Source organism: Acanthaster planci, unplaced genomic scaffold (genome assembly GCF_054643075.1).
Source record: "Acanthaster planci isolate LZ-2023a unplaced genomic scaffold, COTS_SCS Contig62, whole genome shotgun sequence".
NCBI lineage: Eukaryota > Metazoa > Echinodermata > Asteroidea > Valvatida > Acanthasteridae > Acanthaster > Acanthaster planci.
Window position 1 is genome coordinate 36,572 of NW_028257685.1, and position 27,503 is coordinate 64,074.

The following is a 27,503-nucleotide window of genomic DNA, read 5'->3' on the forward strand; positions in this document are numbered from 1 at the left end:
GTACCAAACATTGACAGCATGTTCTGTTTACTGATTTTTGGTGGAGTTCCATCGACCCCCCCCCTCCAGCATGACCTGAGCCCGCCAATATTTCAATACTCCACCCCGGAACTGAGCAAGCCAAGGTGGCCTTTCATTTTCTGACTCACAAGAGGGCGCTTCAAATCGAAAAACACGCAGGCCCGGCCTTGTACAATGTACCTGTACATAGTAGATAGTGTACAGTGTAATTACACGTAGTTTTCCGAAAATGGCGACCTTGGGAAGAAGGCTGTTCAGTATCTGCCGAAAAACATGGAAAAAAGGTTCAAGCCTTCGACGTCTGCCTCAGCAAAATGCAGTGCAATTATTGTGCAGAAATGCCTCAGCTTGGACATTTGTTCCAGATTTGCCCCCCGAAACTCTTGGTAAGACGCGGTTTTGGGGTACATGTCAACCATGGTTTTCCATGGAGAAAGGACCTCCATGGTCAAACCGAGGCTGAAGTTCAAACATCATGAACACATTGTCGTTGGCGTTTTACACACAGGGCATAGCCTATCAATGCATGTACATGTAGAAAACTATTTAGCATGGTCAAATTTATTGTTATTTGTAGCATGGAGGTAGGAAAAGTGGTTGTGATAGATGACAGATGAAGACATTGAAGAAGCATACCAGTTTGCATTTTTTACAGACCTACATGCTGTAATGATGTTGGCCAGCAATAGGGAGGCTAATAAAATTTGTAATTATTTTTTTCTGTTTTATTGTGAATGTTATCTTGAAGAGGATGTCTTAAGAAATGTTTTGATATAAATTTGGACTCTGCAAAGCAACGAAAAATCGATTTGAAGTGGGGATGTTTTGAGATGTTTTATGTACACGTGTAATGCAGAGCAAACTGATTATTTTGTACACAAAAATGAGTCTCGAATTTAACTGAAATTGAGCTCAAAATTTATGTTTTTGTAAAATCTTTGTAAAATCTTATTTGTGCCTTATTTCAATGAATCAAATAATGACTTTACTTCAAATTTCAAACATTTTGCAATTGGAAATCAAATAGAAGAACTTCAGCATGCCAAAAAAAGAATTTCAATCACAATTTCCTATTTAAGAAAATGAGTTTCCAAATAAACAGTGCCCTCGCTCATTTATTCATGTCCCTATCCTTGTCTGAGTAACATGAATAACTTGGCCTGTCTTGGGATTGGATTCTACAAATTTTTAAACATTTGTACGTGGTGGGCGATTAGTAGAGTCCAATTACCTTCCATAGGATTTCCATCCAATTAATTAATTTTGCTCAGACTATCCATAGCCTAACTTATAACAGGGCAGTAGGAGTAGGCCCATGACTTTGATTTTTTCCGTGACTGTTCATCACGTTCATTTGACAATCTTTTTGGCCTCAGGGGAAACAACCAAGATGAACTTGTTTCAGTCGTTAACTGATGCCATGGATATTGCCCTGAGCACTGATGAAACAGCAGGTTAGTGTTAAGACTGAAATCCAAATTTCCAAATAATTCCCCTCCAACACACACACGCACATGCAAAGTACAAAATTTCAAAACCAAAATATAGTTCTAGGCCCGTTTGAAACTGGGAGAAAAAAGTCCAGACTGGCATTCGTTAGTGGAAGAAGCTAACACCTCAACAAAAAAATTTCCAGAGCTCCGTTGCACCTTCTGAAAAAGATCATTGGCGAGCTGAAATGCGTGTCGATAGTTTGTGCTTTGTAAACTTGCTTTCATTGATTGTAACTGCAGTGGGCCAAATGTCTATGTCGTTGCCATGTATTTGTCGTCAATGACAGGCCAAACCCATTTACATGTATCTGTTACTGAATGTCAGAAACACAGTAGTGTCTGCAACCACAGTTGCCAACATGGAGAGTAGATATTTAAGTAGTCATCATATTTTCCAGAGCTGAGATTTTTCCAAATTTTTCCTGATCTCCAGGATTCGTTACCTGGATTTTTCAAACAGTCTCTTTTAAAATCGGGAAAAATCTAAGTTTACCATTTCTGTGTTTTTGCGTAAAACAGTTGATATAGACCACAAGAAATGAGTATTTTAAGGAGTGCCTATTTTATTCGTAGCCTTCACCCTTCTGAGGGGCCCTGTGGTGATCATTTCGTAGATTTCTCAATTTCTTCCAATCTCATCCCTCATCTTTATTTTGTAGTCATCTTTGGAGAGGATGTTGCTTTTGGAGGAGTGTTTAGGTGCACAGTGGGCCTAGCCGATAAGTATGGTAAGTGAACATGAGGAACTCTGTGTTACATAGGGCTGAGTCAAGAAGCCTTTTGCCAGTTAAATTTCAATAAAATTTGATACACTGAGTTCTTTAAATTGACATGAACATAACAATTTGAATTCTCCATACTAAAAACACTGTTGCTATACCTCGTGATTCGGGGCAAGTTTTTGTTTTGTTATATAAGAGTCTTCTTACGTCTCTACACTGTTTTCAATGGATAATAAAGGCACAAAGGAACCAGTCCATTCCAGAGATGGTGGTTGCTATGCAAAAGCTTGCCCTGAATCACGAGGTATAGCAACAGTGTCTTTAGTCTGGGGAATTCAAATTGTTATGTTTATGTGCAATCAGATAACTGGGTGTACCAGATTTTGTTCAAATGTAACTTGCAAAAGGCTTATATGAATAATTCACTGTTCAAATATTTGACCTTCAACTGGATAAAACATCCAAATATTCAGTTGTATTAACCGGCAGATTGTTGATAAACAAACCATATACAAAATCAGTTGCAATAATGTACACAGTTGTACATTACAATCACTATAATAGGTTCTCACGTTTAGGAGTATCTCCAGCCACGATTTAGCAAGATTTAATAGATGAACAGTACTTCGTGCCCTGTTAAAAATTTCTATTCCTTTCAAATTTTTAATGAATAATGTACTCTTGAATAGTTGTAATTGTCGCTTTTCATTTGAATCTGCTTTAAACAAGCCTCCACAGTGCAATTTTTCTCATTTAAAACAAAAGAAAATTCTCTCTTCCTTTTCATGAATTTTGCATTTAAATATTAAATTTGAAAAATATTATTTGGATATTCGGCACAGCCCTAGTGTTGCGGCTGAAATAACTCGGCGAGAAGAAACAAGAACCCATAAAAAAAAGTCAAGTGGTGGATTTGTCAACACATTTGTGTGCATGTTATGGGGTTCAAATCTCAGCTGAGGACGGCATGCAATGCTATGTAAAGTCATGAGAAACAGAACTGCTGTCAAGTCTGAGAATGCACTTTGTAGCCAGCCTGGCCTGACCAAACAGAAGTACATGTAGAACTTTTCAGAGCTCGTCATTCATGATTTTGAAGAAGCCATTTGAGCAAGCAAGCTTGCAGCGGGCTTGTGACCCCTGGTTGGGTGTCACATTTGTTTTGCAATAATTGATTGAGTTTAGACGCCTCTTCCCAGGCAAGGACCGCGTGTTCAACACTCCGTTGTGCGAGCAAGGCATCGTGGGCTTTGGTATCGGCATGGCGTCAGTGGGAGCCACCGCTATCGCCGAGATCCAGTTTGCTGATTACATCTTTCCAGCTTTTGATCAGGTATGCCCTGTCATCAGTAGCCAGTTCCTCGCCTCCAGTGAATATCATCCAAAGGTTTTTTGTGTATGTGTGTTATGCAGGTTCCCAGTCTCGGACTTGATGTTCAAATCTTGCTTGTGTTTGACTTTTCCTTGGATTTTCTTTTAGTTGGGGAATTGTATTACATTTGATTGATAATCCTTAGCATGTTAAGATGCTCAGTTCGGAGTAAAAAAAAGTTAAAAGTAAAAGTTAAGGTGGTAGAAACAGGAAATTTCTGCCACAAAACAGAACTTTGTTGTCTCCAAAACTTATTACCAGATATTCACCCGGAGCTGATGAGGTCTAGCCTTGGCCTAGCTGCCCCCTTCACATTTGGGTTGAGAAAGTGCAACTGGCACCAGATTTGTGATTTTTTTTTCCTCATAGATCATTAACGAGGCTGCCAAGTTCCGATATCGATGTGGCAATATCTTTGATGTTGGAGGCCTGACGGTACGAGCCCCTTGGGGAGCTGTTGGCCACGGTGCCTTGTACCACTCCCAATCCCCCGAGGCCTTTTTTTCCCACATACCTGGTATAAAGGTTAGTGCTACGTCACTGGGGATCAGATTTTCTCTACTCAAGCATTTTGTTACGCAGTAAGTATCTTCATCTACTTGTATTTTAAATTGTACTGGGTTGGATTGTTTTTTTACAGGTGGTCATACCAAGGAGTCCCATACAGGCTAAGGGTCTTCTGCTATCATGCATTAGAGACAAGAATCCCTGCATCTTCTTTGAACCCAAGGTCCTTTACCGTGCGGCAGGTGAGACAGAATGGGACTGTTTGTGTTGTTTTCACTAGTAGTGACTGGATCTGTATTGGCTTTGGAGCAGGAACTGTAGAGGGTGCTGTTTGGCAGTCAGCCACGCAGTTAGTGGCACTGTTGCTCTACATTTATTTTTATGTAAGATGTGAGATGCGGTAAGCAGGTTGACCAGTTATATGGCCCCCCTCAGTTATCATAAAACATAGGCACCAAGTTAGAACATGAATGGTAGAGATGTCAATGTGTTTCTTCATTGCTTCTCCCCCCCCCCCGGCGGCTGCATTCTGGAGAATCCATTTTGATCAGTTACCTGAAATATTGGTCTGGAAACCTGACTTTTATTGCGTCATTGTTTCCTTGCAGTGGAGCAAGTTCCGGTCGGAGATTATATGATACCACTTGAAGAGGCAGAAATATTAGTCGAAGGTGAGTTTTCACAATCTGCACCAGATTGTGGTTACCTAGCTGAAAAAAAGATGTTGAAATGGCGATTAATGGTGGAGGTTAGCATTTTGACCACCAAGGGCACGTGTATCAAGCCTGATTTGAATATCCCTCTTGGGGACAGTATTTGAATCTACTGCCGTTGGTGACCGTGAGGTTTTCCCTTCCCTTCAGGTAGCGACGTCACCCTGCTCGCCTGGGGCACTCAGATCCATGTCATGCTGGAGGTGGCCCAGTTGGCCCAGGAGAAGTTGGGCGTGTCCTGTGAGGTCATCGACCTGAGGACCATCGTTCCGTGGGATGAGGAGACTGTCTGCAAGGTGGGTGTGGCCGTGTTGAATTTTGGAAGCTTTGAAGGATTAAGGTCGAAAGTTTGGACGGAGAGAAGAAATTGAACCATACAGCGGTGACTGTTTGAGTATGGCACCCAGTCGGAAGGAATGACAAACAGCACGGAATGATTTTTTAAAAAGACTTTAGTAGTAGTTTGGCCGAAAAAAGTCAAATGAGGGCGGTATATACGTCCAACAGAGACAAGTCAAAAGTGAGTACACACTGTTGTCCAGTTAGCCAGACTCTGTCTGAAGAGTGCTGTCAGAAGTATGTAGCGCCCCCGTTTGATGATAATTTTGACAAGTCTCCCATCATTCATGGACTAGCCTGACCATCTGACAGAGGGACTGTGATTATCGGCTGTGGCTGTGAATGACACATGTAGCAATGGAAGCCGTTGGCTGCATCATCTTCCCATAGACATGTCATGTTACTGCCAGGCGCAGCCCAGTTTGTGGACACAGCTTAAGAGCGGCCAGTGTCTTTGGGGGAAGGCCTAGGAAAATTACTCCTGAGAACGAGTGCGTTAACATTGCATGTTTGATGCAGAGGACTCGCATCAAGCACAGTGATTGGTGACACTCAGCACCTTTAAGTCCAACCAAATTAAGCCAGACTGACTTGTGTCAGCTGCAGAATGTGTCGTGGGACTTTGAATTAAACACCGCTGCCGAAAAGCAAACATGCCGCACCAAGTCTCACAGTAATTACATCAGCCTTATCTTACAAATCCTTTTTCAGATATGAAAAATGTGTGTTAACTGTGTAGGCGATGTTCATGAAAACATGACAAAAATATGCAAAATATTTTCTCATTTGAAAACCATTTACATGTGCATGGCTAATCCTCAGTTCTGTTCCCTAGATCCCATTTCATTCCAAAGTGTATTAATACGTGTACTTCAAATGTCAACTTTTTTGAGTGTAAAAATTAGTCATCTTTTTTGACTAGTTTCCAAACGAAATCTTTTTAGTTTATGAAAAATTCTCTGTCCTGCTGTGCTACACTTGACAATATAAGTTGATGTTTCAACCATGCACTTGCCTGTATTTTTTTTTTTTTCATTCAGTGTAGAAGTAAGTCGTCATTTTGAAAACCATCTATGTGAGTAATGTACAACTCAAGAGCTCATAATTTGCAGTAACATTCTGCTACGACAATATCTTTGATCATGTGTTCATGTTTTGACCAAACATCCCTCGCCTCCCCTTTGATATGCCTTAATTTTATTCCAGGCTCCTCCCTCAGTGAAAACCCACAACCGCGCGTTGGACGAAGAATGTGGAGGCATGCCTGACGGCATTATTAACTGCTATTTTGGTCTGTTTTAATCGCATTTGGAGTGGATCTAATTGAATTGGGGAGGACTTGGTGGACTGAGGCCCCCTGTTTTTATTGAATTAACAGCAGGGGAGGAGATCCACTGAATCGAGCCTGCTTTCCCAATTGATGTTAATCACCAATTGATGCCTGTGGAATCGACGGTCTTAATCAGCTCGAAACTGGATTGTAATGCTGCTTAGGATCTTTGTTGTGTTGTTTGAGATATTTTGCAGGAAATGTGCCAGAGAAAGATTTCATGAATCCTTGATTGAAAGATCAATTGGAGCTTGCTGTAGAGTCTTTGAGAGTCTTTGTCAAAGTAAAACCCAAAATTGTTGTATCAGTAGCACTTTTGATCTTAATTTTGTTCCCTGCACCATTGCCTTTAGCGCGGCCTCAAGCCTCCGAGTTGAATACATAAGCATTCTAGTGCATTTAGTTGACGGCACTTTGGGGGGGGGGGTCGACAAAGATGATTGAACAGCCAACAAGAGGAGCGTTGTGCAAATATTTGCCACTCTAGACTGATTGGACCTTTTTTCAATTAACTATCACGCAGCACAGAAATGAAACAGTCTAGGAGGAAAAAGCTTTGTAACTCCTAACCTCCTCCCCAGCCAAAATCTGATTAACCTATATTTGGTGGACACATGATTGCAAATTCTCGGGGCAAAAGTCCCACATTGAGTTTGTCGTTCCAATGTTGTTCAAAGAAGAAGAAAATGCCATGAGATTAGTACGCACTGTTGGAGTGGAGCAGATATTGGAAGGTTCCTTGAAAAAAGGGCCCTGAACACTGCAATGTTAATTCCCAAGTCACGTGACATAATTTGTGGCAAGTCTAGGTTTGATTGTGTAGGTTTGATTTTGTCACCAGCCTGTAAACAAAATCCAACGATATTTATTTTGTCCTTTGTTTTCATTCAACAGTGATTGCAATCATAGCAGAATTGTTTTCATATTATTAGTGTAGACTTATCATTTATTTCCATTGTAGTCAGTGAAGAAGACGGGCAGGTTGCTAGTGGCCCACGAGGCCCCCATTACTGGTGGGTTCGCCGGAGAAGTCACTGCCACAGTTCAGGTGAGCCAAGACCCCAGGCCTCAAGCCCTCCAAACACCGCCGTGTGGTAAGACATCACACCCCAGAACCGTTCTGAAGCCGTAGTTGTTAAACCTAATGCAAACTCAGTTTTTATCTTATACTCCTGGAGGGCAGAATGGACTTTTGCAACCAGTTTTGTTGGTGCTCAGTTGAGCTGAATGGGGAACAATTGCCCAACGTTTATGGGTTTTGCAGAATGACACCAGTTAAAAAACAGAACCAGCGGGGAAAGTTCTTTCCCTTAAGCTCTGACAAGAAGTACTTTGCACTTTATGCAGGTTGTTTTTGATGAGTGTACAGTACATTTTTATGAGCATTTGTTACATTAGTTTTTTGTGTTTTGTTTTACGTTTCCACAACTGTGCATACTTTTGATAACTATTCCAGTTTTGTTACAAGCGCGAGTGCTTTTCACAAATATAATAGTTATTAGTGTTGGTTTATTCTTTAAAAGCTTCAAATGTTTGTCCAGGAAAAAGACCTCATCCTATCCTGCCTAGTTACATTGTTACAGTCTTTACACTTTTGATCCTGACATTTTCACCTCTAACTGATCCAATTCCATATAAATCGCCTGACAAAGACTTCTTAGCAGACTTCAGAGAGCCGGCAAGCCACCTGTGTTTTTGACCCTTTGATGATGTATATTTGTGTTGTGTTTTGCCCTGGCTAGTGCATATGTTTGATGTGGATTACCCGTGCAAAACACTTTTAATGGGAACTGTATGTAGTCACGAGACACACTTTATTTCTTTCCCAAAGATAGTTTGATGACCCCTGTGTATCTCTGAAAGCGGCACTGGCTGATTAAGTTGCGATTGAATTACAGTAATCTGTAATCAAATTAAATGTCAATTTGAGTATCAAATGCTCAGGGAAACACTTGGAGGTCTGTTTTGGTACTTTGAGAGAAGTAAACAAGAACGGTGTAGCTTATCAGGAAAAAAAAGGGCAGCAATGCGCATTATTGTGCATGTGTTTTCATCACCGTAGTAGGCACTTGTGAAAACAATGTAAGTTTCTTCTCAAAACTTGGGCAAACAGTAGGCGAACAAGCGAATGCAAGTGTCTTTGATTAAACAAGTGCCGAAGACAAAAAAGACAACATTTTGCTTCTGCTCGAGGCATGTTATTCCTCTACAGAAGACATGAATATTGAAAAGGTTCTCTCTTCTTCTGTAGGCGGAGTGCTTTCTGCATTTGGAAGCTCCAATCCAGCGAGTCTGCGGCTATGATACCCCTTTCCCTCACATCTTTGAACCCTTCTACCTCCCGGATAAGTGGAGGTGTCTGGAGGCAATCAAGAAAATGATCAACTACTGAGGTCACTTGGCTCGGCCCATTGATGTCATAGGTAAGTCCAGGTGTTTATATGTATTATTTTTACAGCTCAAAAATGTGCTGAACATTGAAATTTGCTAAGAGCAGAAAATATCTGATCAGCAAAATTGAGTTACCAGCCACGTGTCACATACAAATGGCCTATGACTTGTTCCCACTGTGTTGCTTACATTATAAAATTACATGATTTGCTAAGCAGTTGGTTTGATATGGTCGAAAGCCATGTCAGCCGATGAGTTTTCCTTGCCATTTTATTGGTTTCTATTTATTAATTTTGTTTAATTTCTTGTACGGAGCCATTTGGTTGAAATGCTGCCCTCTTGTGGCCACCTTAGTTTGACACTGACACTTGTTCTTGGTCGGCATAGGAATATAATTAATGCAAATGATGAAAGCAATAAGCGGAAGTATTGTAAATTTCTGCTGGTACGTTGTGTACAAAAGGATGTGTCATATGGAGATGTAGTGAGGAATTGTTTTATTAATCCATTTTGTAATAAGTTGCTTTTGTTCAAGTCTCCTATAAAAGAAATCGTGTGTGAAATATGAGAAAAATACCCATACCATGCGGTAGCTTGAGATGTCGACTAAAGCGGATCTCCAGTTTTTCCTCGTATCACCAGATATCCGTGAATAAGACATCTCACATCTGGCATTATAAAAGAGAAACACACTGCTCCGAGAATTTTTGTCTCGCTTTTTTACATCTCTAAAGATTTCCACATTTCCAGCTCTTGCAACGTGCTATGCCCATTACAATCTGTTGGCGTTCAGTTTCCAAATACCCGTCTGCAAAAAAATATGTCGATACGATTCAATCAGTTTCATGTGACTCTGACAATCTCCAATATTTCCCAAGGTATTAGGATTCACAGTCGGCAGGGTTTTCCCCCTCCATGTAGTTTGGTGGAAGTCATGGTCAAACCATTTTGACAGTGGCTGACCATAATTGGGTATAGCTGCATATATATATGCAAATCAACATCTGTTTAATCATTTTGAGGAGGTTAAATCCTGGTACCAGTGATCAGTGGAATGGAGTTACCGTGCATCGCTTACGAGAAACCGCAGGTCGGAACTGTTAGCTTGTGTCAGCGGTACATGCTTTTCAATGCCCCCCCCCAGATTGATACCAATGAATGTTTTCAACAACTGCTGGTCATGCCTGTTTCACCATTTGAGGATTCAAAACAATTTGTAGAGCCCAAAAAATTCAAGGTTTCATTTTAACAACAAGAGCAGGTTACTCATGGAATGTCATACGACTGGGGCCCAGTTTTGCGGAGCTTTACTTTTTGAAAGCAGAAAACCCTTATGGTTTTCATGTTTTTTACGTAATTTTTTTTCATCTAGCTATGTGTGTGAGCTGTCCTGTAGCAACAGACCTCATGCCTATGCGTGTTCACACGGGCCTGGCATGGAATAGCATAGACAATTTTGCGCATTTCTTGCAATTTGGCATCCGTCTGCATGCTGTTACAGGTGTGTTATAAGTTAATTAGGGGCAACTTTGGACAAGCGTGTATGCCAGCAACCTGAACCTCTAGAGTGTAACAGGTGTCTTTTACCTAATATTGCAAGACAGACAGAGGGCTCTTAGCCGTGCATCAAGAAATGGTCAGGGCCCAAGTTCGCAGACTGCTTAGCTTACCTGCGAAGCAAAAGTTGGCAGGGCACCTGTCACAAGCAAGCACATTCTGGCCAGTAACCTGTTCTTACTGAGGAATTCTTTTCTTTCGCTAAGCACATAGCTGTGCTCAGTAGCTCTGTGAGATGAAATTGGCCCCCCCCCCCTTTTTTTACACCTCACTTAGTTACACTTCATGTGAACAGTGCTTATTTCTGTTGGCATCATTTTGCCACCAACAATGTTTGCCATTTGTCTACAGAATGTATACAAAACATTTGAACAGGTCACTCCAGTGTACATGTACCCTGGGTTGGTGGCAAGCAAAATAACTTTCAAGATGTATTTGACATCTGCACTAGTAAGCAGGAGGTCGTGGGTTCGAGTCCCACCCGAGTAAGCTTATGAGGTTTTTTCACAAGCTCTAGGACAAGCACTGAGCATGCAGTGCTTATTAATATACACGTACGTTGGGTAAGGGCAAAGCCTGTTATATATAGTCAAAATAACCTTGTAGTGTGCATTCATGTACCCTTCTACCCCATCAGGATATTCAGGGGTTAGCCTGTGGCTTTCAAGGCATTCACGAGGGGCTCACATGGGCTTTCAAGCAGAAAAGTCCATTGTACCACTATGGTAGGATCACTGAAAGGTTAACCTCCGGCTTCAGTGGCATGACACCTCCGTCAACCAAGTAGTGATCGGGCCAGGGTCCTGACAATGTCTTTTATCCATGCTCAGAGAAAGAAAGATGCATGCCAGCACACACACAAGCTCATGTGGTTTTCATGTGGGAAAGATTGCTGGTGTTATGCTGGATGATGCGGTCACGGTAGACTGGCCGGCCAAAAAGAAGACACTCAGACTTGTAGACCAGGATAACTTGTTAAGCTGGACTTTCTCCTTTGTTCAGAGACCATCTACGTGGGCATGATTGATGGGTGTAATCTGGATGATTTGGTCATGGTAGAGCAAAATACATTCAAAATGATCCACTAGAATAAATTTTCAATCTGGTTATCCAAGCTTATGTATATTATGGCAGTCCATCGAGGATGAACTTTAATACATCTGGATTGTAATACCGAAAAGATTGTTAACACAGAAGGGCATAGTCAGTTTTCTGTGACATCTCCTGTTCTGTTCATCCCCTTTCTCTTTTGTACGTTGGGGTAAATCACCTCACAGCTGCAATGTTGATTAGTAAGCAGTGAGTGTGTGAGTACAAGCATGCATATTAACTACAGCAATGTTCTGTATCATCTGGCTGTAGCTAAAAAGCCGTATTCCCATTGGACTTTTTTGGTTTACTTTCGGAAACTTTCCTGTAGAATTACAAAATTAAATCCAATGGGAACACACAGTAAAGTAACGTCCGTGTCAACTTTAATGTACCGCATCTGTGATGTAAAACTAACAGGCCAAAAAGGGTCACGGAAGATTTCCGTGCAGCCACAGTAAGTCCAGTTCTTCTACAATGTACATTGACCACGACACGCCAAACCTATGAACAAGACTACCGCTACACAGAGATTGACAGCAGGCATACGAAAATGGTTGTATGGTTCCCGATCTCCTGTAGCAGCATGCTGCACACACAGTGAACCGCACCTGGATGAAGCTGCATGGGTAATTCCAGAAGTTAGGGGTCCAAAACTGTGGCATTTTTGTGTCCCTGTTACATGTACATCTGACCTTTGTTATTTGACAAGGAAATATCACCAGAAATTGATTTCAAACTATCACTATTTGTTTGGCAGGTAATTTGCATTAATTCATTACTCTTGGAAATTAGAAAAATGTGTTCTGAACTCGCAAAATCGTTTTTTCAGATGTGACAGGGACACACAAAAAATGGACCCCTAATTTCTGGAATCACCCATACACACTTTGTGAACGGGTACATCTTCTTCAACTGCCACTTAGAAGTTGGCAGATTTTGCCAAATTTTTCTGATTTTGTAATTTTTTTGGTCAGATTTTGTCAATTTTGTTATTATTTGTACAGCGCTGGCAATGTTTTCAGCTAGTCTTACACAGCAAATACAGGTAAACGTTCCATTATAGTAAAAAAGTCCATGTGGCAATGGTAGAGTGACACAGAGGAATGTCGTGATCAGTTTCCGCGTAGCTGCAGAAGAAAAGTCCAATGGAAACATGGCTTTAGAGTAAGAGGAACATGGTTGCAGCTGTTAGCCATTGGCCTCCCCAAGGCGCACATGCTGTTTTCCGGCTGTAACTAACAGTCTATAGTTACAAACCATTTTAAACACTCAAAGACACTTCCGTTAAGATGTTTTTCCTATACCCAAAATCCATTGCTGTCCTCTTTTCTCTCTCCTGAAACTGATTCTGGTTGTACACATTCTGGGGAAAAATGGTCAAATCACCCAGGTGCATTCTGTCTAGCTTTGCCTCCTTTAGCAGTACCTGTCCCTGTCTGTCCTGGCTCTTGTGAGTTGACCACACAAGTCCATCTCTAGTTCTTTTTTCCTCCCAATGTTGAGGTAGTGACTTCTGAGTGATTTTGTTCAGAATTGGCACATTGTGCTCACAGTTTATCCCTGTTTGCCAATGTTTTGTAGTATTTTGTTGGATTTTTTTGCACTTATATTTCAAAAAGTTTGGTAAGTCAGTGTTTTTCTGGTAAAAATGCTGAATAATATTTGACCATGCGGTGGCACTGATCTCTGCCGGAATTTTGAAAGAACTTCAAAGCAATTTTTTTTCTTTTTGTGGTCAGAGAAAACGTCCAAAATGTGAAACATTTCAGCATCACCAAGTTCAGGCTTTTCATTAAAATTCTTGACTTCAACAAAAAAAAAAAAAAAAAGCAGCACCATTGGAAATTTAGACAGAGGGTGATTGACAGAACTGTGTGTCAGATAACCATCTGGTCGGCTTATTTTTTATGGCCGACAATACTGCTGCCAACCTCTGCCGACATGACAAAATGGAACCTTAACATCTCCCCATTTCTGGACCGCATACGTGCACATGCACCTGTAATACTGGGAGACATCCTTTCCATTCAACACCATGATCAGACTACCCTGTTTTCAAACCACAGTAGTTTTTTTTGGGGGGGGGGTTATTTCACTCGGGTTTTAGTCTGATTATAAACGACCATTACTCTGCTGTTCTCCTGTGGCCCTCGTTTTACATGCGCTCCATTTTTCTGAACCTTGCACATGAATACTCACATGATTAATGAGTATCAAGCTGTTATTGCCAGAAGAATTGTATTGGAAGTGATATCGGCATTTTTATCTGCAAACGAGATTAAAAGGGTTCCATTATTTTCCTCATGTTTTCCGCAAATGTCAGCGAGTTTCTGTTCCGGAGGGGAAAATGCGAACAGCTGTTTGTCAAAACAAAAAGTCGACTTGCTTTAGCGCCGGCATTTTTATGCAAATGCCATGAATTGTTTGTTCACTTTTAATTGTCAGTTAAACCTTTTTTGCCCTTGGGACTGAATTTATTTTAAAATCAGTCCTTGGAAGAATTGAGATGTAAAGCCCATCCTTGTGGTGATGGTGAACTATTGTTGATTTTTTTTCTCTTGTGTACCTTAAAGGTGAATGTATTTACAGTTTTTTTCTGTTGCGGCACAGACAGCAAGCACTGTGACAATTTTACTTGGCATAATTTGCTACTGAGAGAAGTTCAAAACTTATTTATTACCCATTTAAGAGTTGTATTTCCAATCTATTTAGTTTTTGGAGGATTTTGTGGGGGCCTGGAAGGTGGCACTCACCCAGGTTTTACTCTTTGTAGGGCTTGACGCCTCTTGTAAGTGTGGAAAGTAATCCATTGGCTTCCTGTTCTGTGGAAGATTTCGGTGGATTAAATTTGAGGAAAACGTACTGTGGGTATGGTAACATTTTTCCTTGAAATCTTAAACTTTTTTGTCGACTTGAGTTTCTCATCCTCTTGTGTTTTCCTTTAAAAGTATTTCTTTTTGTGGCTTGACATTCCTCATCGGTGATTTCAACAGAGACTTGGGCCCTGTTTGTTTCATATTGATCTGGAATCTTGATCAGTGATCCTAACACTTCGCTCCATCCACTTGATGGGTTCTGATGGGTTCTGAACCAATGTTGGATCACTGATCGCCATCCAGGTCCAACCGGAACACCCTGGCCCTCTGACATGCTGATTCCCCTCAAGGTGTCTGCCTCCAGTACGGTTACCAAATTGGATCTAACGACGTCAAACCCAAATGCTGCTTAATATATGATAGCCTCTGCCTCTCCAAGACCGCGTTAAAAGCAATCGCTTTTCTTTTCATATTTCCTTTCCCCTGACATTGTGTTTATTTTTAATTCCAGCCCACGCTCGCTAATTGCTTTTACCTAGCAACAGGAGCGTTTCGGTTTTCCTTGAATGTTTCATCATTGGAAAAATCAGTCCTGAAATTTGGTGCGGTTGAAATGCTAGATACTTTTTTTGAGACAGTAGTAATTTATTTATTTCTTTTTAGATCCTGAATTTGTTGAGAAATCCCCCTTTGTTTGTTGACAGGATCCTGGATTGTAACAGAAAGCCACTTTTTCTTACATGGCTCGATCTGCCAGTTTTGCTCCTCAAGGCCAATTGAGAAAAACATCTGGCCAGAAAAGCCACAGGGAAAAAAGGATTCAGTCTTGTAATCTACAGCTTGCCCCAAACGTTGTTTTCCAAGAGTCATACAATTTCAAGGTGGTTTTTTGCTTCTAGTCTCTTGATTGTTCAAATTGTTTGAAATGTCTTGGAACACTGCGTGAATAACTCAAGTTCACACACAAATAAAGACTGCTTTGAAAAAGATCTGCATTGAATGCCGCAGCAAAGCATGATTGGACAAGTAGAATGAATTTGGGGAAAGTTACATCCTCACAGAATCTGAAACCGGGCAGCTTTCTCATTTTCAGAATCCTTGTTGTGGTTTTTCTACGAATTCACTGCAACAGAAACCAATGTTACATTCTTTGTATTATAACTGCAAAGGGCACACATTCCCATGTATGAATAGCTTGGCTTTTCTTCAGTCCCACAAAATTCTCCATGAAACCTCTGTGTGAATCGAAGGACTAGAGAAAGGATTGAGGATGGAGTCTCTATCGTTAGCCTACTCTGGTGTTCTTTCAACTTTGTTTGAATTCTCATCGGAATGCCAACCATATGGTGTGCTCATTGTGACAAATCAAGATTGATGTAAAATATAGAAATGTAATTGTAGATTAAGCAGGTAATCTTTTTTAGGGGGGAGGCTGATTCTTGAGGGGAGAATGTTTCAAGAGGGAACCAAAAAGGTTATTTCTTTCAAGAAACCTCAGAAAGTGCGGTAGTGTACCCAGCAAAAATAACTAAAACAGTATGTATGAACTGTAAATAATCAAGCCGTTTTTGTTTTGTTACGTTTTGTTTTTACTTGTTTTTTTTTTTACTTACAGCAAATTGGGGCTCATACTTGTTGTCCAAATTTTTGGTTTGCGTTGCTGTGAAGTTAAGAGAGCTTATGACTTGTGTAAATTATCAATGACAGTGCCAGTCATTTTTCCTTCAACCCTCCGCCCAATGTGTTCCCTGAACCATGTCCTCCTCCTTCCTCCCTCCCAAAGAGTGGCTGTCAATCATTGTAAGCGTTTGTTCGACATTGATTTGTCCATTTTTCTCCAAACCTCTGCATCGTAGGTTTAACTATTCAAGTCATAAATAATGCGTACATTGCAGATGGTTGCTCTACCATAGAAGTTGTCATGTACATGTAAATAGATCATTTTGTGTTTGCTGTGTCAGACACCATATGGTTAAGTATCTAACAGAACGGTAATAATAGACAGCACTGTGTTTATTCTACTTCAACAAAAAAAGTAGCTCATACTGTGCCGTGTAATTGCGCGAGGTAATTTAAAAGTCTTGGAACCTACAAATTTGCCTGCGATGTTATTTGGGCTTTTAATTGGCAACTTTTAAAGGGACATGTTTGTTGCTTCTCTGACAGTGTGTGATTGATTGTGTCAGTTTATGTCCAGCTTTGTGTTGTTTGAACTGAAAGGGAAACCGTTTGGTCAAGTTTCAAACAGCTGTTAGTGTGAACACATTGTTGCAATGTTCCAAGGGGTCAGACACATAACTGTAAACCTTTATGGATTTTTGTCATGTGGGGTTTTGATAGATTACCATGTTGTATTTGTGTCAGTCGGTGACCAACTGTGTTTGAATGGTACTGGGCCATTTTGAAGTCAATCACTCAAGATCTCCAAATACCAAGCATGAGGATGACCTTAAGAGTTTTTGTCGAGATAATCTCTGTTTTCTTCCCCATGATTGACAATGATTCAAGTGTACCAACTTTATAAGATTCAAAAATTTGCGCTTTTTGGATGCTGAAATAGATCATCCTGGTAATTGTATGATTTCTGTTTAAACTTTTCTGTATACATGTGTGTGTGTTATTATCTAGCATTCAGTCATGTAATTTGACAGGATCTTTAGCATTTAGTACACATTTGCCGTCATAAACTATTGTCTGGAGTCTTTTACAGTGGTTTCATTCCAGCATGATTTAATTAGCAGTGGCTCTGTGCATCTACATGTATGTGTGATAGTCGCCCACATCCAGGGTGGGTGGGGCAGAGGTGTGGCGTGGGCGTGTGGCCTTGTATCCAGTGAAAGCACAGACCAGGTGGATTGGAGTTTGTTCTCTGTGAATCAATAGGCCAGCAGTGCAGTCTGGCCAAAAGGAGAAGGTTGTCACATGTCAGTCAGTTGGACAAATCCCATTGGCTGGATTATGGTTGGGGCATAGCCCCAGTTTAGGTGGGTGCCCTTGAGGAATAATCCGTTCACCAGATGTTCATCCATCTGACTTGGGGAAAAAAGGGTTTTGTTTTTCTAGCTTACACTAAATGGGAAAAAAAAATCAAAACTCACTTCATGTAGCTGAAAAAATGCTAAGATTAATACCCTTGTACTTCTAGACAGTATAGTCTTGGTTCAAGTCATCATAGTATCAAGCCCTCATGTGATTTACTTTGACGACCAATTCACACTTTCAACCAGTGACTGTCAAAATCAGTAACGATATAGCACGACGGATACCATGATCAACCTGTAACAGCTTGAACCAAGACTACTCTGTCTGAGAACTTGAACAAATGTACAGCATCAGTTTGCGTTTTTATTGATGGCTGAAGGTTGCCACTATTGTGCAAAAAAAAAAAGCTTACCAAGGTCAGACTTGCTTCTATTTAACTTGCTACATCAGTGGCATTGCGAGTATGGATGGAGGTGGCATGACAGATTTCAATTCATAGAATTGAACAGAGTGTGAAATGTCTACCTTTCTAACGGTGCTCACCATTCACAAAAAAACAAGAGAAAGTGTAATAACAGGTGACTGCAAAAACAGGAATGTTAATGGCCACCACAGAAGTAGTGAAAACGAGGAAGTTTGGTTTCAAGAGTGGTACTTTTTGCACCTGCGCATTTTCGAGTCCCAGTTTTTCGGGGACAATCTTGTGTTCTGCAGAGATAATAAATCAGGAGTAATAAGTTGAGTGGATAGAGCTAATACTTCAAGCTTAGGACTTTTCTGAAATTGAAAACTCTTTTTGTAATGCCAGACAGAAGTTACTGAAGCTTGAATCAAAAGCATGTTTGCCGTGAGACAGACAGTACCATCATGTCTGTTGTATCAACAATTTAATACCAACTTGTCTGGCACGGCTGAAAAACCTTCCCTAATTTTGGACTAGTAGTGACAACAATTGGTTATTACAGTTAGTTGTTTGTTTCTAGATCTTTGCTTTCAGCTATATATTAATGGCTAAAATGCTAAACTGGAAATGTTCATAAGCAGTCCAGAAAGAGAAACCAGGGCTGAGATCGATCAGCAGTTTTCCTGATTTCGGACCTTTTTTCTTCAGACGTTTCATGATTTCAGGATTTTTCCTACAATCTCTTTTAAAATCTGGAAAATCCTGGGTTAAGGTGTTTTCACGCATGAAAGGTGATCTAGAACAATAATCTGGTATTTGAAGGGGATGACTTGAGGCGAACACAAATGTATACTGTAGACCCTATACAGCTATGGCGCCCTCAAAACATCTTGTAATTATTTCGTAGACATTTTGTTTTTTCTTTAGTTTCACCCCTGACATACTCCGTTGTCCAACTTTGAAATGCCAGTTTGGAAAACACACGCTCCCATTGTCATAGCAGTCTGGAACTGACCGGTAGAAAAAAAAAGTTTTTTATGGTTTTATTATTATCTCATTATGCTTCCCACGGAAACAGCAACCAGCTTGCCAGCAATCCTCACTGCACCAGAATTTATGTATGTAATACCCTTTCCTGGGGCGTCTTCAGCTTTGCAAAACTGGTTTTCAACTGGTCCATTCATATGACATCCTGCCATGCCTGAAGTCTGGTATCCCAACCCAAGCTCTCATCAGTGCCAAGGACTGCTTTCATTTCAATTGTCCTCAATCCCTGATAGTTAGGTGCCTCATTTTTTTATGTGACTACACTTAATTTGGGAAGGATTCCACAATTTTTTTGTTTTTTGGTTCCTTGGCTTGGAAGCATTGTCAGTGTCATGTAGAGCCCCCCCCCCATTTTTATACAGTAGTTGATACTGTTCCTTGTAATTAAACCTACATATATGTATGCTGTGCTGGCACTGATACTACTGTCATAGTTATGACACATGTAGCAACGCAGGCACATGTTTGTTCTCCTCTCCAAGAAAACTTGAATTCCTCATCTGGATTGAAAGTTTTGAATATATGCAAATGGACTGATAGGTCCCCTGTGCAACGTTTTCTCTTATCGCTTAGCCCAACCCAGAATTTGGGCTGCCACCGTCCAGCCCTCCATCTCAGTAACCGATTGACTTTTGATGAACAGTTTGCCTGAGAGTAACAAAACAATTTCTGTGAATCCTTCCTCTTGTTTGAAGAACCAAATAGTCTCCACTTTGGAATTCTCTTGAGTTGCTGATGATTTTTAATTCTCCTTTCTCAAATATTGTTCTTCTTCAGTGGCTTGTGACCCAGTCTGAGGAAAGGAGTCAGAGCCACATTTGAGTTACAGGCCCATAAATTTTGAGAGCAAGGTTGCAGAGTGTAAATAAATCGGATATTCATTCACCATAACCAGCACGCCAAACTGAGCGACACAAGAGCATCAAAGCAGACGGTAGCTTGCTCTTATGCACGCTAAAACAAAATCACTAGTGGCAAGGGATCCGGTTGAAATTGTTGTTCCCAGTATCATGCAAGTAATAGAGAAACCTATTTTCTCAGACCCGCTCTTAAGGGTCATTTCTTTGCTGGGTCAACCAGACACATGGTAAAGTCATCAATTCCCTGGAATCCGAGCCCTCATACAGGACATGGGTTGCAATCAGTGGCCAATGCTTTCCATAGGAAGCTTTCCGTGAACCTGATATGGCCTGATTTTTCTCCTCCAGTGAAAACTCAGTTCTTTGTTGTCTTTTCTCAGGAGACTGGGCCTCTTGCTCTGGAGGGGGGGGAGGTGCTTTGTTTTGAGTTTGTTTGACCATGGAGATATGAAAGACTGGGTACCAAGTCAGCAGTGGTCTGGGTTTTGTTCTTCACAAGCAATATCACTTTTGCACAGGAAATCAACAAGGAACCCAGCCAAAAGGTGTTATCACCATGGGCGCCATTGAGTGTGAACATTAATGCATAGGCAGAGGCATCCAGGTGTGCCTGCCTGTCGCAGTGTCAAGGCAACTGTGCCTGTTTTGTTAACCTAGTGTATTCCCACCCAAATGGTGCCACGCGATGACAACATTTTACGTGTATTCGCGGTGAAGTTATCCATCTTGCGCTGCTGTACGGCACTATACAATCTTTGGACATCAATATACCTCCTACCAAACTTGTAAACAATCAAACATTCAGTTACATGAAGTCAAAACACGGCCAATTCCTATCTTACACTAGAGTCGTACCGATAGATTTGGACAGTTCATATAAAAAATACGACCATCTAATAACTTGCCACCAAGTCTAGTTTGAAGGTCCTGTCTCCTGCTGTATGTAGGGATTATCCTGGTTTGAATAAACTCATCAGGATGGACTGGATACTGTGTCCATATTCTACCTTCATGGGTTTCAGTTTACAAATCACAAACACAAACATCAAGTTGTCAGTGCATCTCATAATTCCTGTTGATTTCTCTTGGGGGGGGAGTTGGGTGGGGATCTCTGTGTTTACTTGTATTGTTTAACTTTTAACTGCATAATTGGCAGTCGGGATAGCCAGACAGTTTGCTGTGAAACCAGTTTTATTGACTCAAGATTGTGTTTGTGTGTGTGGGGGGGGGAATTCTTAGTCTATTTGCTTAAAGTGAACTGACAATCTGATATAGTAAAACCGCAACATCATCTTGAACGTTTAAGCTCACAGGCTGGAAGAGAACATGAAAAAGTTCAATTTATTTATCATTTTGTCCTGTAGATCTTGGAAAACAAGGAGCGAGTAAAAAGAATAGGAGGATGAAACGTCTGTGAGGACCTAAAAATATTTGAGATAACCCAGGGACTGCAACGGTGCCATTGTTATTGTCAAATTCTGTACCTCGAGTAAACGCCGTGGAACTGCTCGGCACAAATATTTATTCAGGGAAGAAAACTTTTTGTTGCTTAGCAAGAGCAGATAACCATCCAGAATACCCCTTGTCCCCTGCCCATTTTTAGAGTTCTGCACCTCCCCCAGTCGTCCATTATTTCATTTAATTCAAAACAGCTGAGGGCAGAATGGCTCTTGCCAACCACAGTGCTACTGGCATCCAATTAAAAACCCCTGTTCTCTGTTTACCTACAACAAACTTTGACACCAGATAACCCACCCTGCTCTCCAGTTTATGTAATCGCCAAACAGTGGGGAGGGCACCTGATTCAAATATAACCAGTTTTTTCTTATCTGTTGTAAATACTTCAAGGCAGCAGGAATGTTAACACAAAACACAGCAAGTGTTACCGTGGGGCTGTACTGTGGGCCCTGTGGGGTTGATAATGTCTTCAGTGTCAATGAAAAGGGGTGTATGAAGAAGGTGGGGAGGGGGTTCTTTGGGCTTTGAATTTGTCTACAGCAGAGTGTGGGAAACGGAGCGGTAATAAGGGTCAAGCTCTTGGAACTTGTAGGTACCTCTGACTTAGGTCATGGCTTTTTTTTTCTCTCTCTCAGTTGAAAAGACCAGGAAAATTGTGTCAATATAAGTACAGGGCTCCATAGTGCATACTGAGTAGGTTATCAAAGGTGCCAAATTGTAAGTACGGTGCAGTGATGCATACATGTGGAATACCAGCACGCTGAGTTATACCATAGAGAAATGAGGGGCATGGTTATATCATGCAAAATGGCTGGTGCACTGAGGCCATTAACACTGTGCACTGACATGCATTGCATAACTTGCTGGGTACCAATGAGGTATTATCTTTATTTTTTTTTAATGTATGAACAATGTTAAATACAGGTGCAAAGACATGATTCATGCTTTGTAGACACGTTCTGACATTTAATTGTTTTACCTAGGGGGATCTTCAGAGCATGTAATATACAGGTGAGTATATTTTGAAGAACTTCAAGAATGACCTGCAGTTTACTGTTTCAGCCCCATGCCGGATCTCACTGTCCCTTCTTATATGGGCCTTTTCATTTTTATGCATTCATGGATGTTCTTCTTGGCTGGCTTCAGTGTAGAAATGGGCTATGCTTTGTTTGCATATTGCAGTTAAATTGTCTAAGGAAGGTGTACAGAGGAATCCTACTTGTGTATGGCCCAAGTATTATGCCTTTGGTGATTTTGTCCTTCATCCATGGTTCAAGGGCCCGTTTGATCTTCTAGTGATCCGACATTGCTTCACTGACACCAGAACCTGCCTAACGGATGAAGCAAATCATCCATTTGATCTCTGATCAAGACCTACGTGTACATCTGTGTGAAACCATGAAACGAACAGGTCCCAAGAAAGAACCCTGGGGCAGCTTTTTGGAGTAAACAGCAGGTTGCTGTGACTGACCGTACTTTGCAAGCTAACAGGCAAAATTTCTCCAACTTGGCCGTGGGTGTTTGTAGGGATAAGATGTACAATAAATCACATAGAATATGTTATTGTAAAGGTCTGGCTCCTGAGATGAATGACCAATTATTGTCCTTCCTGCAGTACCCTGGGAGTATTCAAGCCTCAAATTACCCTGCACCCACCCCCCCCCAAGTTGGATCAGACACTCCTCTGCGCTCCAACCAGTGTCCTTTATGCTCGGACAAAGAAGAGCTGCGTAAGTGACCTTATCCCATTGCAGTATCACAAAAGGCATAAGGTTGCCGGGGTAGAATCGTGTCTGGCTTCCGGAAGAAAGGCTGTCTGCGGATATGTTTAAATCTTTCTAGTCTCTTCATAAATGCTTTCTTCCTCAGAGGGTTTGGGGATAATGATATTACCTGCACAAGACTAAGGATCAGTGTCACTTATTTGTTTTTTTTTTGGGGGGGGGGGAACTGGTCTTGCCTAAAGGTAATAAATCCGACAACTTTTTCCATTGAAGATCTCTTCTACAGGTCATTCCATTTTTACTTGACATGTTGACTATTTCCAGGGAATGTCTTTAATCTGTTGAAATCCAACACCGTACCCAGTGGGGCAAAATCTCTGTACTCAACAGAATTGGTTATCAAGCTCTGTTCAAAGGAATGGTCATTGGGTTCTGCTTCACCATTCAGTCTATCTATCAATCTATCCCAGATCCTTCAAAATCCACTCAAGAAAAGAAGCTGTTTCTTTCAACGGCTTTGATGCCCCTTAGAAACTCCATTGTTGTGCACAGGAAATGTGTCGGTGCCTCGGTGGTTTCCTGCAGGGGTGGAAGATCCTGGAAGGTTCAGAATTTTGTTTCATGCCAAAAATCCTACCCCTGGAACCTACTTCACCAATCTGCAGCAGCCACTGACCTGCTTTTGAAGAGGGTAATTTCCCCACTTTTTTTGGAAGTGAAGTAATTGACAAAATGGCGCGGTATTGGAGTGGGAAGGAGGGGGGGCCATTTTTTTCCCCAGAGGATTTCTCAGAGTAATTGAAAATGGAATTCCAAAAATTGGACCGTAGTTGCTCTTGCAGTGTGGAGGTCTTGCTATCATCGTGTACTTGCCCACTCACAATTTGCACTATTGGACTTGTTGACGAGGGGAAATCCATTGTTTGCGCAAGGCTTACCCAGGGTCCGTGTATTGAGCCCGTGAATGGGATTTTTTCCATGAATTGGGTGAAAGGACTTCAGAGGCAGTGGGCTTGATATATGAGATGGGGGTGTGTGGTGTGGTGGGGGGGGGATAGATTAGGGAAAGAGTGGGTACTAGCATGGGGACTAATGAGGTATCATGGGGTTACCTTGGGGAACCATGGCTACCTGGCAGTTGCCATGGCTACCCTGCATTGAGGTTTATTTGGGAATTCAGCCTTGCATAGTGCAATACACCAAATTGCCTTTGTGAAAGGCCATCAGATGGATGATAAATGAACAGTTCATTCACAGCATATTGCCCCAGTTCAAGTGTTCAAATGTAGACTTTTTTAGTCAAAATATGTCCTGCCTCTATTTTCATTGGTTGCACTGTTGGGTACGTCCTTACAGTTAGAATCACAAGGAGTAAAGACACAACTGCCATCTCGGCTTAATTCCACTCCCTTTATTGTGTCAATCCATTCTAGAATGTTGAACGGAAGTACCACTTTTACCCACAAGGCTTACATGTAGGTACATTAGAAGAATGGACTGTCGTACTGTAAGTACATGTGCCAATCTGGCAACATGATGTGCCAAATTCAAACTTGAATTCTATCCAGACTCAATCACCTGACACAGCCTCTGACCATGACCGTTGACCCCCGATGCCAACCCGACCCATAATCCATTCAGTACCTTTGTGAAATACAATTACTACACGCTCCGACAATATCACCTTTTCAGGAACCTGTATTCTGTAGAGGATGTCTGAATTGCAGTCTGGAAAAAGTAGCTGACCTTCTCGAGCTTTGTTAACGACACCTGCACTGAATTTAAATTTCTGAAGAGAAAATAACCAACAGCATAAGCTCCATCAGGGGTCCAGTAGATCATAACATCTTCGAGGGATAACAGCTTAATTTTTGCTCAGTTTGAGAAGGAATTCAAACAAAGAAAAACAAACGAATCGATGAATACATTCATTTAAAAGACAGCTGTGAAGGTCCGAGTTCCTGTGCTGATAGTATACTGAGAGAAGAAAATGAACAACAGAAATCAAATGCAGTCTGGTTTCCTGCTGGAGATGATGAATGAATATGGAGGTGGGAAGGGATTGAGTGGGAGGGTGGACAATGTGAAGGCCGAGGTGGAAGGTGGCGAGATCAAAGAGTGAGGAGAAATGCATGAAAGATTGATTGATCAGATCATTAAAAATGGGCCATTTCAAGGAAATAAAAAACTGGCATGAATTGCTTAATGAACCAGTCATCGAGTTGGGAATTTTCAATTTTGAGATTAGCGACGATCTTTGGAGAGGAGTAGCCTTGTAACAATTAGTCCTTATTGTGTAGCAGTGTTATAGTATAACAGCAGATTATGAATTTGGATAGGATTTTTTTTAATTTCAGAATTTTGTTTTGTGATTTTTTTAAAAAATGTGCATGGATCAAGCTGTGCATTATTTCTTCCCGATATTTTTTATTAACTTGTGTTGTGGTATACGTGTGGTATTTGGCTGTTGGCCGTATTTGAGAGTCTTGCAAAAAACTTTAAGAATGCATCTGAAATACCTGGCTATTTGAAAAATTCCCTCCACATTTAAACACTCCTAGGAGTTGCTTAGTTTCCATTGTAGGCCAAATGGCAAATATTTACAATTTTCACATATAGCTGTAATTCTGAGTGGTTTGCCCTAAAAAAAAGCCAAAAAATTGCATTTAGCAACAACTGTGGCCATTCAACATTGTAAGATTTGTGGAGGTTACAAACAAATTCGTTCATGTGTTTGGGACATTTATGAAATAAAGAAAGGAAATTTGCTCAACACTCTTTTTTTTCCCGGGCCAAACTAAGAGGTTTTTTCATTCTAATCAGATTTTCTTGTCACTTTTCTTCACAGATTGTATTCCTCCTCACCTCCTTCTCTCTTAGAAACCCAAAGGCACATGTCCATCCACCTTGTGCAAGCAAAAGGATGGATGGGAAGTAATCTTAAGGCTCAGAAAGAGTCAGACAGTAACCTGCTTCTTGTCCAGCTTGGACGTCATCTTTCAGCTCTACTATCGGTGTCAAGCTGTTCTAGTCATGCCCGAATGAGATTGCTCCACACCTTCGACTCCTATGAAACAAACTGACGCGTCAGCTGTAGAACAGTACTCCATGACACTGAAGCGACAAGAAAACATGAGACGAATCTGAGATACGGGCACCCCCCACCTTGCACTAGAGTAGTCATCACAGCTGCAAATAAAAGCCTCTCAAGAATTCAGGTCGATAGCTCCACACGCGATCATGTGACGCCCCCTCTTTTTTTCATTGCATTTCTATATACCATAATTGATTGTGTCATGTGATTTGAAGGCTGTGCGTCCCACATTGGTGATCATTGGGTCATTAAATTCGAAAAATAAAGGTCTGGTAATATCATTGTACCGTGATATTCAGATTCTTGTCACTGAATATAAATGTAACCTTGCCCTACAAACTTTCTCAAACCCCTTTCCCCAAAGAAAGGTTAGTGTAGTGAACCCTTTCCTTTCTTCTTCCTCAAATCTACAGAAGTGGCACAGTTCACAATTTTTTTTCCCTCCGAAGCATGTTCCATGTGATAATTTAATTAATTAGTTCATGTCTGAATCACTGCCATGTGGGTGCAGTGTTGCATCTGGCCACCTGTCTTGAAAATGGAAAAAAAAAATCCGAAATTAATTTACATCTCCCCGGCGCAAATCCATCCTTGAAATCGCAGATTTTTACTTGTTCAAAAATTTACAAACCAACCAGGTATTTTTCACATAAATTTTCTACATCAGTGAGCGAATCTTCACATTTCCTTCCCGCATATGAGGTACAGTGGAAATATGGCCTCCAGTAGCGCTTAGGGATGTCAGTTTTGAAAACATCACTAAGAGTGAGAGTGGGAAGCACTTTTTAGCCTCAGCTTTGATAGGACAGGCAGGTATTTCAATCCTAGATGAAACCCCATTAGGGTTTTGGACGATGTGTTCTCCATTTCTACTGTATGCTCAAATTTATGTGCAGAAGAATTGAAGCAACTTATAAATTCATTAACCTTTACCATATCCAATCCAACAAGATTCTATTTTATCTACACTAAACCTCAACTTGAAAGAGTTAGGACCACATATGGTACTTTCTTTCTGACATCATTTTGGCATTAATTTTAACAGTCCTGAATCCTCCAATGTGAGTATGAGTATAAATAAATCTGAACCATGGCCAGAAAAATGGAGCAGGGGCCGTTGAAGCCAAAGATGCTAACATGTCATACACAAGGAAACAATCATTTTGCTGCCTCTTTCAAATATAGAAAACCTATTTTCCTTTCATCATGGAGATTTTCTGTAAAGGGGGGAGGGGTTTGCTCAACAAGTAATGTTGTAATTTTGTAACCTAGTGAGGGGAATGTACAAAGTGAATTATAAGGACAAGAAATATTCGGCCAGATGGAAACCTGTCTTTTCTAGAAAGATGCCAAACTTGTCAGTTATAAATAACACTCATTTAAGTGAGAAATGTGGTTGTACAGTCACAGAGCTTTTAAATTAGAAGTGTGCATATTGAACAGTTATATAGAATTGTAAACCTAATGACAGAGAGAAATGGTTAACAATGTAATGAAGGGTATTTGAAATATGCCACTAGGTTTGAATGTGACTGTATTTCAGCAAAACATGTACATTTATCAAACATAAAATCCAGAGCAT

General features: G+C 40.9%; 1 protein-coding gene across 3 annotated transcripts; it reads left to right on the forward strand.

Moving 5' to 3' along the window:
* The first annotated feature begins 155 nt into the window (after positions 1-155).
* LOC147795354 (2-oxoisovalerate dehydrogenase subunit beta, mitochondrial-like) lies at positions 156-27,352 on the forward strand. Of its 3 annotated transcripts, XR_015423982.1 has the most exons (12): positions 169-407; positions 1,398-1,475; positions 2,174-2,242; positions 3,436-3,569; positions 3,978-4,133; positions 4,249-4,357; positions 4,724-4,786; positions 4,979-5,124; positions 7,459-7,545; positions 8,749-8,920; positions 22,719-22,833; positions 25,676-27,352. XR_015423982.1 is itself a non-coding variant. In XM_087132006.1 (11 exons), exons 1-10 carry the CDS (start codon positions 251-253, stop codon positions 8,887-8,889), a joined length of 1,140 nt encoding a protein of 379 aa, XP_086988132.1. In that variant the 5' UTR covers positions 183-250; the 3' UTR covers positions 8,890-8,920; positions 25,676-27,351. The 3 variants fall into 3 exon arrangements, 1 of the variants encoding a protein (XP_086988132.1); XR_015423983.1 differs by lacking the exon at positions 22,719-22,833 and having other exon boundaries at positions 156-407; positions 7,459-7,591; positions 25,676-27,351; XM_087132006.1 differs by lacking the exon at positions 22,719-22,833 and having other exon boundaries at positions 183-407; positions 25,676-27,351.
* The last annotated feature ends 151 nt before the right edge of the window (positions 27,353-27,503 follow it).